The following is a 12,916-nucleotide window of genomic DNA, read 5'->3' on the forward strand; positions in this document are numbered from 1 at the left end:
CGAGCTGCCCTGTATGGCCCTTTCGTGGATAGCTGGGCAGCTCTATCTGCTTTTTTCCTGCTATTTGGGCCATTTTCCCTCTTTCGTTTATTTTCAAGCATGTCCTCATTAGAGGGTTGATTAAGAGTCGTTGCATTCCGTTTTTTTAGAACGGCGGATGAGCCCCCCAGAGCCTGATGCAAGTCGCTCAAAAGAGTGGGCCAGTGATGCAAAATGGCTACTGGGCCGATAACGCTTTTTAGTTGGGCGTTTTTCGTTACCCAATCGGCCAATTTTGGATCTAGGTTAACGGACCATTTAATCCTGCGTGAAAATTGCTCGTTTTCCTCGCCTGTGGGTTTGCCTGTTGGTGTAAATCTGCAGGACGCGGTGGAGGAACGACCAAAGGAAGCTCTTAAAGGCCTTTGGTCGCTCTCGGTTCGATGATCGATGTTAAAGTCCGTTAGGTGGTGGGCAAGCGTGTTTCCAACTAACAGATAATCAATAGTGGAAATGTTTCTATAAGTTGGAAGGGGTGCCCATGTGTGGTCATTTGCTTTTCTTAGGCTGGAAGCAGATGATATAGAACTAGCTTTAAATAGGGCTTGTAGATGCGCGATCTTTGGCGGGAGTGTTTTCGTTTGATGGTTTATCGAGCGATCTGTTGTTAAAGTCCCCGGCTATAAGAGGGTTGTGGTTGGGGTATTTGATGAGAAAGTCTCCAATTGTGGCAGCCAGGGCGTCCAGAGCTTGGTTTCTCGGATGTAGGGCAGGATTGAAGTATTTTCCTTTAATGCTAATTGATCTCACAAAGTGGCTTCCATTCCCAAAATAAAGGGAAGCCTTCGCTCGCACATACCCACAAGGGCGGACTAGAGGGAGTGTAACAACTAACTGTACTCGCAGCTGTGAACGCTTCAAGTGTGAACACATTACTCTGCAAACCACCTTAGCATGAAGACGCGCTTGCCCATTTGAATGTGCAACAACTGAAAGGAAGCACAAGACCTACCGCCACCCTCTACCTAACCCTGCGTTTTCAGATTCACACCTCAGGAAAATTTTAAACAACAATTTATTTCTAACACAAACCCTTGTTAATAATGATATATAATTTTCAGACTGTTAACATTTCAATGCAATCTAATTAAATCTAATGCCCCTGAACGCAACGCTTGAAAAAACGTAACCAGTCATGCTGTTAATTAAACAAAATCATTAGCTACAATCCAATATCAAAACATACCCTTTTAAAAAATGTCTTATAAGTATTCTAAATAAAGAGTACTTAACTTGTGAGCAGCAGCAATACAAGGAGTTGTGTGTTCTTAGGCTTTACAGACTGTAAGAATGCTTAAAGATCTTAATTCTTTCTATTGTTGCATTGTGAGTGGAGCAATAAAAGAGGCACTGCTTAATGTTAGCCATTGTAGCTTGACATAAAATCTAAATGAAGGACTGAGACAAATGTAGCCACATAGGGGTACAAAAACAATATAAAAAGGTGAGAGGCATGAGAAATGTAATTACTATTGTGTCAAAAAATGACTGATAGTAAGAGCATAATTTCAGATGCAACAACTCCTTTTCACCAGTGCTTAACTGAGAGCTTACTTTTGTTTACTTTTAAGGTGAAGGTTGTTTTATTTTGCTCCACTTGGGAAGCCATTCCTGCTGGTCCTTATAAGTGGGTCAGTCTGGAGGGGAATCCAAGTGAGGATCTACGCGGGTAGAGGTGAAGTTAAGGTAAAGATCTGCAGAAAAGAAACATCAGATATGCATGTATATAGAAAAAGTGCAGAGGTTTATTGCTGCAATTTGTTTTAAAGGTAACAATGTTCACTGACGTTTAGCAAAAAAAATAGAGGTGAAATTGTGTTACTTTTGCTTAGTGTTGTAAGTGGCAAGGTCATTCACTTTGTAAGTGCAAGATGAGAATAGAAATTTAATGGTACCGACTAACACTACTTCTCTTCCTCATTGCTTTCATTACAGTAAGAATTTCTTCAGGTGAACAACCTACCAAGACAGGTCTGGTACCGAACCCAGTGGAAATTAAGTGGAACAGGTCTTTCTCTTTTTATAAAATTCACCTTACATGAAACTGTTTTACAGGACTGTATTTTACTCACTAACGCAGACTTTCCACAAAATTGACATTGAATGACACTAGCCATCTCTATCCTAACTCTAATGCTAGCTTTCTGCTTTCATCTGAGCTTCCATGACTTGTTAGAACCTTTATTTAAAGTAGGTTGTTGGCTCCTGTTACTTCCTGGATTTGTTTGGCACAAAATAATACTCGGCCTCAGCAAGTGACATCACCCAGTCAACATTCTCCAGACCAGTATCTGAGGAACCAAGGTGGCAACTGATGGGCATAGTGTAAATACAAGGGTCTGCTGGTCAGCCAAAATCAACAGACACAATTGGTGTGTGGGTCATACAAAAGCACCCTCAGACCCACTCACCATCAGTACAAATTAAAGACTGCATGATCAACTTTGCTTTTTCTTAAGGACAGTTCAATTTTCAAATCATGCCAACATTCTCAGCAGAATCTGAAAATTAAGCTATCTCTAATTAAGGAAAATGAATGCTCATACTGAGGTTAGCTTGGCTGAAATCAAGAGTACCTTAAACCATTCCGATTTACAAGTTCAAGATACCCTCCGTTTCGATATTTAGCAACATCCTGGAGGAACATAAGCTCATTCTTCTACGATGAATGAGGCCATAGAGATATGGACCCCTTGGAGGAGCCTATAAAATGCATAATGCTGCAGGCACATACGGTTGAGTTTAGGAAGGAGCATTCCGCATTTGTCACTTCTGAACCAGATGTGGTTGGAAAGGTCATCAGGTACTACTGGACCTCAAATCTTGCAACAGGTCATTTTCCTTACAGAAGTACTCCCCTCAAATGGCTCCAGAATTGGAAAGATGGCAAATTTCAATTATACACATGCAACAGCTTACCGTCCACCACCAAGTTGTTCGCAGCCCCCTTTGGGGGCAACCTTTCATTTGACAGTGACCAGAGATGGCCCCCTCAGCTCTAAAGTATTGAACTCCAGAAAAAACCCAAGAACTCCACTATGCGATACACTAGGCAGAAAAAGTACCCCAGCACAAAATGCACCTGCTGAAAACTATGTGCTGCATTAAATGTACTGCCTGACCTCCATTGTTAACAGCAAGTGCAGCAGTGAGAGGCGAGGTCTGTCAAACCAGTCACATCTAAACTAAAACAAAATCACACACCTTACAGGAAGAGTAAACACTGAAAAATAATGGAAGGTGCCAGAGAAGTAAATTCTTGTGTCCAGCCGGATAGAAAGAAAAAAGATGGGTGTAGCGGTTGTTGTTGCACAGGTGAGGGTGGTACTCTTGCAAATGTTAGAACATAGATCAGGACTGGCCATTCTGACACTCTGGAATTTCCTCAGTAGGTTAGACAGCTGTTTGCATAGCAGGATGGGTTGCCATGTGCCAACTATACACTTTGACCTCATTATAGTTGCAGCGGTGTGTGGCTGGTTTGAACATTGCTGCCAGACCTGAGGGATGCTCTCAAATAGAGGGCTCCAAGATCATTTTAAAGTGACAGTGCTTTTTTTTCTAAGAAGAGTTTTCTTGTCCTGGGAGACGTAGAAATTTCACGATTAGTTGGGAACCAGAGAACAGGGCAAAAAAGTACAGCTTGAAACAAAACTCCTCAAAGAAATCAGTTATCAAATATGTTTTCCATTAAAAAATGTTGCTGGAATACAAAATGGCCGCTTATATTTTTGTTTCTTCTTTGGTCACGTCTGGCTCGGAACAAATCTCTTGGTATTCTCTGGAGGTTAGGACGTACCCTGAGATGGCCCGCAGAAAGTCTTCCAGTGGGCAAAAAACAGATCTGCATCCTCTCACCCTTTGCTCCTAAACAGAAAATCAGAATAAAAACTTGAAAAACAGGATAAAAACTTGAAAAACAGAACAATCACCAGTGAAAGTAGTAACAGGTAGTATGTGAAAGGTTCCCATCTTTTGGGACAAGCTTTTGTTATTTGGTACAGATATTCATGTCACACACACAGAAGCTAGTAAGAAAATGTATACTGATGCCCTGGCCTCCTATCACAAAAACAAAGATGGCCAGGAGGAGGGGTCTTGCTTCACAACTGGCTGAAGCAGGCAACTCTTCCAGAGAACTCTATAAGATCCTACAGTCCTTTGTAAAGCCAGTGGCCTGTGAGAGCCCGGATGACTTTTCCCAAGCCCTGTGTGACAATATATCCTTGTTCTTCGAGAATAAAATAGAGCTTATCTATGAGAAAATTAAACAGGCAGTGATTGTTGGGAGCAATACCGTCCAGCAATACCGCCAGCTCCTCCCCATTATCACCTATTTCACCTTAGCTACCCGTGCGTGGTAATATTTTATTTACCACGTTCCCGGAGGTCAATCTTCCGGATGTCATCTACCTGGCCAGTCAAATTAAAACAGGATCCCCTATGGATCTTCTGCCAGCAAAGATGATGGGCTATCTAGGGAATCTGCTCCTACCTGGAATTCAAACTGTGATCAATCTCTCCCTTAGAGAAGGGCATGTGCCAGGTGAATCGAAGAAAGCGGTAGTGAACCCTATTCAAAAGGATGCAGCCCTGCTATGGTCAGACCTTTCCAATCTCCGTCCTATCTCCCTCCTTCCTCATATCAGCAAGATGACCGAGAAACATGTAAACACCCACCTGTCTAAGTTCATCAAGGCAGCAGGTGGTCTGGACCACTGTCAATCTGGGTTCAGACCTAACCACAGCACCGAGTCAACCCTCCTCTCCGTGACCAATAACATCAGGATGGCACAGGATAGAGGGGGTTCTATGATCTTGGTGCTGTTGGATTTGTCCACTGCCTTTGACACAGTGTCTCACGATATTCTTCTCGGTCGTCGGCGGAAGGTGGGGATAGGCGGCTCGGCTCAGGCCGATCACAAGCTGTCAGGTTGGGCTCCCATCAGTCGATCTCTAGGGAGCTCACTAAGGGGGTTCCACAGGGCTCATGCCTAATCCCCACACTCTTTAATGTGTTTCTGGCCCCCCTGGCGGACATTGTTAGAATATGGGTTCACTCCAGTATCGTATGCTGACGATACTCAGCTTTTGTTTCCCTTCCATACCCTGACACCGGCAATTAAACACGCATTTGCCACCGGTATGAGAGCAGTATCTGACTGGATGGCCTCCAATTGCCTACAATGTAATGTGGGCAAGACGGAGGTCATGCTTTGTGGAGGGGCCCCCCTCTTACGGTCACCTGATTGGTGGCCCCTGGATTTAGGATCTGCTCCCTGTCCTAAGCAGACAGTAAAAAAAACTTAGGGGTACGGCTTGACCAGGCGCTACTATTAAAGGAGCATGTGAATCAGGTCGCGGGAACCTGTTTCAGGATTATTGGACTCCTGAGGCGTATGTACCCGTTCCTGGATGATTGCTACAGGAAAACGCTGGTTCAGACACTGGTTGTCAGTAGATTGGATTACTGCAATGGACTGCTCTTATCTGCCAATGAGGAACAATTGAGCCGTCTGCAGGTGGTCCAGAATACTGCGGCCAGACTGGTTCTTGACGCTCCTCCTAGGTCCTCTTCACTCCCCCTTCTGTATAAACTCCATTGGCTGCCCATTCGCCAGCAGGTTGAGTTTAAAGTGTGTTGTGTAATCCATAGATAGCTCTATGGATCTGGCCCTAAATATCTGGTTGAACTATTTCAGTTGTATATTCAGACCAGCTCGCTGCGCTCTAGCAACCAATTATTGCTTCAGGTTCCTTGTATCAAGAAGGCAAGACAAGGGGGTCGTGCTCTGTCCTACAAGGGCCCTACCCTGTGGAACACTCTTTCCCTTATCTTGAGACAAATCACTAACCTTTATGCTTTCAGGAAATCCCTGAAGACACACCTGTTTCTGACTGCGTAAGATCTAGGGCACTCTAGGATTATGATTTTGATCTGACACCTTGGAAGATCACAAGCGCGGAGATACCCCTCCGGGGTCGATTCCTGCGCTATAGAAGCATATAAATAAACTTAATAAAATATCTTAGAAATCCTAAAGCATCCACAATCACTAGATCAAGGAGACAAATTTATGTTCCAATTACAGTAATCATACATTCTGCCCTGATATTTATACAAGCATTAGGATAGGTCTAGTCCATAATTCAGTTTTACGTGGGCAGCATTAGATGACATATGCAGACATCAGTCGCTGAGCAGGCCTCGAAAAATCAGACCTGCAGATCTAGTGACTTAAATAATCTACTTGACTTATTTGAAATGCTCTTGACCCATTAACTGGTTTCAAATGATGTAATCAAGGGCAAATAATGTAATTCATGGAGCCGCCATTTCCTTCATTATCGCATATGAGCGCACCATCAAATGTGCACGTTCAGCAGGTCTGCTGTACAAAAACTCTTGTTTGATTTAATAGACTAACTTTCTTTCCATATATAATACAAATCTAGCCACATATAGGATACAGGTGACCCCTGACTTGCCTCTTAGATCATTAACAATATTTTCATCAGGGCAGGCATGTTTCTCAAATCATGTTTAAAAACGATCACTTTTAATAAATACATAACGAAAGCATGAAGTGGTAGCACACTAATTTGTAATCAGATTTTACATTGAAATGGTCAACTGCATGCAGCTTTACTGATAAAACTATATGGTGTACAAACAATATTTGGAAATTGAGTTTCTACAAATATGTGTCTTTTGTACATCACCAAGTGTTCTGGTTTGTTTTGCTCCCGTTTAAATCTTTGTTTACTCACACTTCTTAATTACAAAAAACATTTGCTTTTGTAATTCCAGACATATTTTGAAATATTTGTAAAATTAGTTTACAGGCTATTTATTTAATGTGTGTTAGAGAAAAATAAGTGATATTTTCAGACAGCTCACTTGACAAAAACCTCTAACTCTACTAAGAGAGAAAAATAAACCTCATTTTCCAAGTAGCAATTAGTTAAAAGCAAACTGACATTTGACCTCTTTCCATGAACAGACATCAAAAGTGTCAAGATAAAAACAAGATTTAATGGCATCTTTATTGCTCATTCACTTTCTGAATGAACAGAACACCTGCTCCTTCCCAGCCTAGGTTTACTCGCCAGATGGGACTAATTAGGTGCTAAAAATAGCTCGACCTGATAAAAGTTTACCCGCAATTGCGAGGGGGTGAGTAGATATTTCGAGGCCTGCTAGGGCCGTATAACCTCAGCAGCTTGCACCCCATCTCCCAACCAAAGAACCCCGGAGCACTAGAAAGAACAGATCTAGGGGTGAGGAGCAGGCAATAATCCTACAATTTCAATCTGCATTATTACCCACATGTATCTTGATGAGAAAGACCTAGAACTGGAGGAAACAGTTATTGGCATATTGTGCCATACTTATTCACATATATCTTCTTGGTAATAAACAGTGCTCCCAATTTGATGAGTAAATGTAAAATCACATTGTTCAGCACCAGCTCAGAGATGAAACCTGTTAGACCAGACAGCCTTGGGGTGGTCTTGCCTCCAACTTTTTTACTTCTTCCTCTATTTTTTGACCTCATTTTTTGCTGATATTAGGACTCTAGCACTGGTTAGTAGGGGTAAAGTGTGCAAAGAACATGTTACTTCCCTTCGGTACCGCCTTATCTGGTAGAGATTATATCTAGCTGCAGATTCCTTATTTTTAAAAATTCCCAGGCATCAGACTGGATCCAGAAGATTTTTTGAGCAGTACCCTTGCACGCTGGTAGGTGTCTGTGTCCGTCGTCGTCCATGCCTGAATGACGTTGCAGTACCTATACAGCACAACCCAGGCGTGCTGACATCAGTTACTTTTTCACAACTTTCGATCAACCCTGACCCCAGAAATCGGTCCGCAGAGTGGTGAGGACTGATGGGTCGGTAAGGAATCTGCAGCTAGATATAGTCTCTACCAGATAAATTGTTACCTAAGGTAAGTAGCTTGTTGCTTTGATAGAGATTACTAGCTGCTGATTCCCTGCCTTTGAATAGATATAAGCAATAACATCTGTAGGACAGAACAGGTGAAGTGCCCATCCCTGCAGACCCGACTGTCCAGGCAATAATGTTTACTAAACATGTGCAGGGATACCCAAGTTTCTACCTGACAGATATCAAGGACCAGAACTCTGTGTGCTAATGCAATGGTCGCAGCTTTCAGCTCCAGAAGAATGAGCTCATATACCTTTAGGAGGTTGCTTCTATGCCAATGCGTAGCAGATCCTGATGCAGAGTATAACCGATCAATAGATGGTGTGCTTCAGCGCCCCTGACCTTTCTTTGCACCAACACACCCTACGAACAGTTGGTCGTCCACCAAGAACTCGTGAGCAGTCTAAGTAGAACGCCGCCGCTTCTTTTTGGGTCTAGACTGTGCAGACGCTCGTCTTCTTTGGAAGGATGTTAAGAAGCATAGAAGGTGGCCAAGGTGACCGACATGAAATGGTGTAACCACTTTTGAAAAGAAATAGGCCCTAGAGCAAACCGAAAAAAGGGAGACTTGGATGACAAAGCCTGCAGCTCACCCACACTCTGGGCAGATGTAATTGCCACAAAGAAGGGTGTTTGAATTGTGAGCAGTCAGAGGGAACAATTGTGAAAAGGCCAAATGTAGGGCCCACTAAGGCATATTAAAAGGATAAGGGGGAAACATATGTACAAGGCCCTTCAAAAATCTATTCACAATAGTGGACTTAAATAAAGAGTAGCCGGAAGAAGGCAGTCAGAGAAGAAAGATAACCTTAAGGAGTGCCCAAAGCAGAGTCCTGCTGGGCACGAGTAAGAATAAAAAGTTAAATATCAGAAAGAGAGACAAAGTGGGTCAATGGACTTTTCTGTACAATATGGTACAAATCGCTTCCAACAGCAGGAGTATACCGTCTCGGTGGAGGAACGCCTGGCTGCCAGAATAACACTGCAGACTTCGGGAGAAAGGTCAAAAGCTATCAACTGCCGCCACTCAATTTCCATGCAAAAAAGCAGATGACAGGTTCAGGTGGAGTACCCTCGCCCTCCCCTGTTGCTGCGCCAGAAGATCCTCCCGAACGGGCAGCCTGATAATATAATAATAATCCACATTTGTAAAGTGCACAATCACCCATAAGGGTCTCTAGGCGCTGGGGGCAGTCGGGAAGATTAAGCAAGCTATTGCCCAGAGACACATGGTGCTGGGCTAATCTGCCGCCGGGGATCGAACCGTGATCCCCAGATTCCGGATTCAGTCGCCCTAGCCGCGGCGCCACACCGATAGGAGTATCGACGGTCATGCTCAGTAGCTTAGGATACCAGACTTTCCTTGTCCAGTCAGTAACCACAAGTATTACCTGGGCCCGGTCATTCCTGATCTTCTTAAGAATTCTGGGTAGGAGTGGAATGTGTGGAAAGGCATACAGGAGGCTAAAGCTCCATTTGAGTAGAAAAGCATCTGCAAGCGAGAGCCACCTTGGAAACTCCAGCATGCAAAACTGCTGACATGACGCGTTCTCCGCGGCGGTGAACAGATCTAACCAAGGCTCTCCCCACTGCTGAAAGAGACCATGTGTCACTCCGGTTGGAGACGCCATTCGTGATCCACCAGGCATAGATGGCAGAGTTTGTCCACCCTGGCATTCAGGGAACCTGACAGGTTTTGAACCAACACAGAAAAGTCTTGCTGTGCCAGTCATGTCCAAAGACGCAGTACCTCTTAACAAAAAGTCCATGACCCCACCCGCACATGGCAGTGGTGTTGCCGTGAACACTTGTACCGGCTTCCCTTGATGGAGTGTAGAAAGGCTTTCAATGCCAAAAGGATCGCTCGGAGCTCCAACAGGTTGATGTGGATTTCGCATTCCGCCAGAGTACTCTGATCTCCACCTCTACCAGATTGCAGCCCCATTCCAGAAGTGACGCATCGGGCACTACTGATGTCTGGTTGGGTAAGGGAGAGGGGTCTGCTTTTGGCCCAATCGCGGTTCGTTAGCCACCACTGCAAATCCTTTGCAGCCCCTCCAAGATCTGCACCAGGTCAGAGAGATTCCCCGGATGCTGTGCCCCCTGGAACTTCCCAAAATACGTGCATATGCCATCTGGCATGTGTGACCAGCAGGATGCATGAGGCTGGGCAGCCACCGGATCAGTCTCACAAAAATCCAGGATAGAGGCTTAAAATCTGCATCATAATTAAGGCTCCCTGTTTTCAGTTTTTACAGATAAATACAGATAGAAAACATTTTATTTTCTTGTCTGTATTTATTTTTAAATGTGGATAAAAAAGGAAATTGGGTGCTTTTTGAGTGATTCTAAATACACTTAGTCATGACTGCCAGGCCAATAACTGTGTGGATTGATAGGTAAGGGTGTTAAAAATGAAAGGTATTTTAGTGGAAAAAAATCTCAAACAGCAGGAGAAATGCACAAGGCTGATATTGAAATGTGCATATTTTCATTTAAGTCCATAGATTTATCTTCTGCGGGTGTTCATATCACTATAACCTGGCAGGCATTCAAGCATGACTGCATATTTATTGGGTAAATAAATGTTGAAATTACCAGTCTCAGCTTTATTTTTTTCACAATGCCCATAATAAATATGGGTAAATGCAGATAAAGTTGACAAAAAAATAAATATTGATGAACACAGACGGAAATGACAAAAAACATAAATATCCTGAAACCGGGAGCCCTAATCATAATCTGAATATCTTGGCCGCTCTGGAGTTTAGCCGAAAACTGCACTGTGTCCAGAATAGCTCAGATAAAAGGGAGCATCTGAGAGGGAATCCAGTGCAACTTCAGCACGCTGATAGTGAACCCCAGAGAATGCAGGTGGTCAGTTGTAGTCTGGAGGTGGGAGACAACAGTCTGGGGCAAGCCAGCCTTCAACAGTCAGTTGTCGAGACCGGGGAAGGCTGACACCCCTGATCTCTGAAGATGAGCTGCAAACACCACCATCACTTTTTTGAATACTGGCAGGAAAAGTATCTGGAAATAAGTTTCCTGCTTGTCCAATGCTACCATCCAGTCTTCAGGATCCAAGGCAGACAAGAGCAGAGTTAGCGTCAGCATCTTGATTTGGTCTATTTGAGGAAGAGGTTGAGGCTTGAAGGTCTAGGATAGGAAGAAGGCTCTTGTCCTTTTTGAGGACCAGAACATAGCTGGAATAAGAACCACAGCCTACCTCTGGTCCTGGAACCCTCTCCATGACTCCCTTGGCCAAGAAAGCCATGACATCCTCACGGAGCAAGGACAAATGATCCCCCGTTAGCAGAAGATGGAGGCATGGAGGGAGGGGTGTTCTTGAAGAGGAGGGAGTAGTATCTACTGGATGCCCATTATATAATAGGGTAAGATTAGAAAGGTTTATAGGCCGTTGGAACCGGGCCCTCACAGAGGTAGCGAAACTTGCACGGCTCGGTGGCAGGGATAGGGTTGGCTCAGTTGAAAACCCCTTCCGTAGCCACGAAAGCAGCGAACAGCAGAAAGGGGATGACCTGACGCAGCCGAGAGGCCCAAGGATTTGGTCGCAGCCAACGAATCTTTGAAGCACTCAAGCACCAAGTCTGCCTGGTCTCTAATGAGACAGTGCCATTGAAGGGCATGTAGATAAGGAAAGCTTGTACATCCCTTGAGAAGCCAGTCGTTCTCCACCAGGTGTGGCGCCTCAGGGCCACCATCGAAGAAACCATTCTGCCCAGCGAATCAGTTCCGTCTAGACCCAACAGGTCATGAACTTTGCGGCATCTCTCCAATCAGCAACAGAGTGTGACAAAGTGGCCCGTGCCTCTGCCAGGACCTGCGGCAGCACTTGCGCAAACATATCCTACAGCGTGTGGGAATAACGGGCCAATAGAAATACTGTGTTCACAGACCACAAGCCCAGGCTGGCAAAAGAAAACCTTTCCATCCCCAAGGAGTTCTACCTCTTGGATTCCCTGCCCAGGGGTAAATGAGGGGAATGCGCCCTGCGATATGGAAGCATGGACCAACAAGCTCTTGGGGTAGGGTGATGGGAGGGGAACTTTGGGTCCCCAGAAGCGGGGCAGGGGCAATGAGCTGGGTTTGGGCCAGGCTCCCAGAAAGACGTCGGAGAGGGCCTCATCAAAAGGAGGAGACTCCCGGCTGCACCACCTCAGTCAAGAGATTAGTCTTGAAAGCAAACGAGGGCAGCTACATGTCAAGGACCTCAGCCGCCCTCCACACCACCATAGCTTAAGAAGCTCCCTTCTCCGTAGCCACAGTAGGGGGAAAAAGCATGCCTGGATCTGCAGAGGTATCCAGTCCGCTGGCATCATCCATCTCCTCACACCAGGCCACTTGAGGCTCATATGGCTGGTATTCTAGAGGGTCTAGCGGCTCCTCCCACTCCTCCCTAAGGCCTAGCTCGTAGGAATAGGGCTCTAAATCTGACATAGTTCCCAAAAGGCACTGTCGGCTTTGTCGGGCAACGCAGTTTGGGGATGAGAATGGGCTGCCATTGGCAGTGCTGGGAGCATCAGAAAGTGCGACAGGGAAGGTCAAAGTGGTACGACTGGCACCGACCTGGATTCATTATCAGAACCACAGGAGTCCACTAAAGCCTGGACCGGAGCCACCAGTGGGGAACCAGATGGCCCCCCCTTCCACCCCAAGGGTCAGACCACCCAAATATTACACACAGGGCCTCATAAAACTAAGTTGGGTGGGGTTCACTAGTAGCATTAATTAACCGGCCCTGGGCACAGGGATATTCGGGGAGGCGCGGAGCAGGTACAGGTACAGGTACAGGCTTCAAAGAACCAGGCCAACGGGCAAGGGGAAGCCAAAGAGCACTTCACCTTCTTAGTCTTCTTCTTGTAAATTTTACATGAATATCTCGACGATCTAGAATGGGATGAAGAGG

The 12,916-nt window shown here is 45.0% G+C and overlaps 1 protein-coding gene across 5 annotated transcripts in view; it reads right to left on the reverse strand.

Annotated features, from left to right (window-relative positions):
* Window positions 1-1,037: 1,037 nt before the first annotated feature.
* The window catches only part of ACP6 (acid phosphatase 6, lysophosphatidic), a 147,494-nt gene continuing 135,615 nt past the window's right edge, over window positions 1,038-12,916 (reverse strand). For 4 of the 5 annotated variants that reach the window (XM_086935496.1, XM_086935493.1, XM_086935495.1 and 1 more), the window contains exon 11: window positions 1,765-3,906. In XM_086935496.1, coding sequence (XP_086791622.1) covers window positions 3,763-3,906 — 144 coding nt within the window. In that variant the 3' untranslated portion in view covers window positions 1,765-3,762. Of the gene's footprint in view, window positions 3,907-12,916 lie in introns of all 5 variants that reach the window. The other variant, XM_086935492.1, reaches the window with a different exon arrangement.

The sequence above is a fragment of the Lissotriton vulgaris genome, chromosome 8 (assembly GCF_964263255.1).
Source record: "Lissotriton vulgaris chromosome 8, aLisVul1.2, whole genome shotgun sequence".
NCBI lineage: Eukaryota > Metazoa > Chordata > Amphibia > Caudata > Salamandridae > Lissotriton > Lissotriton vulgaris.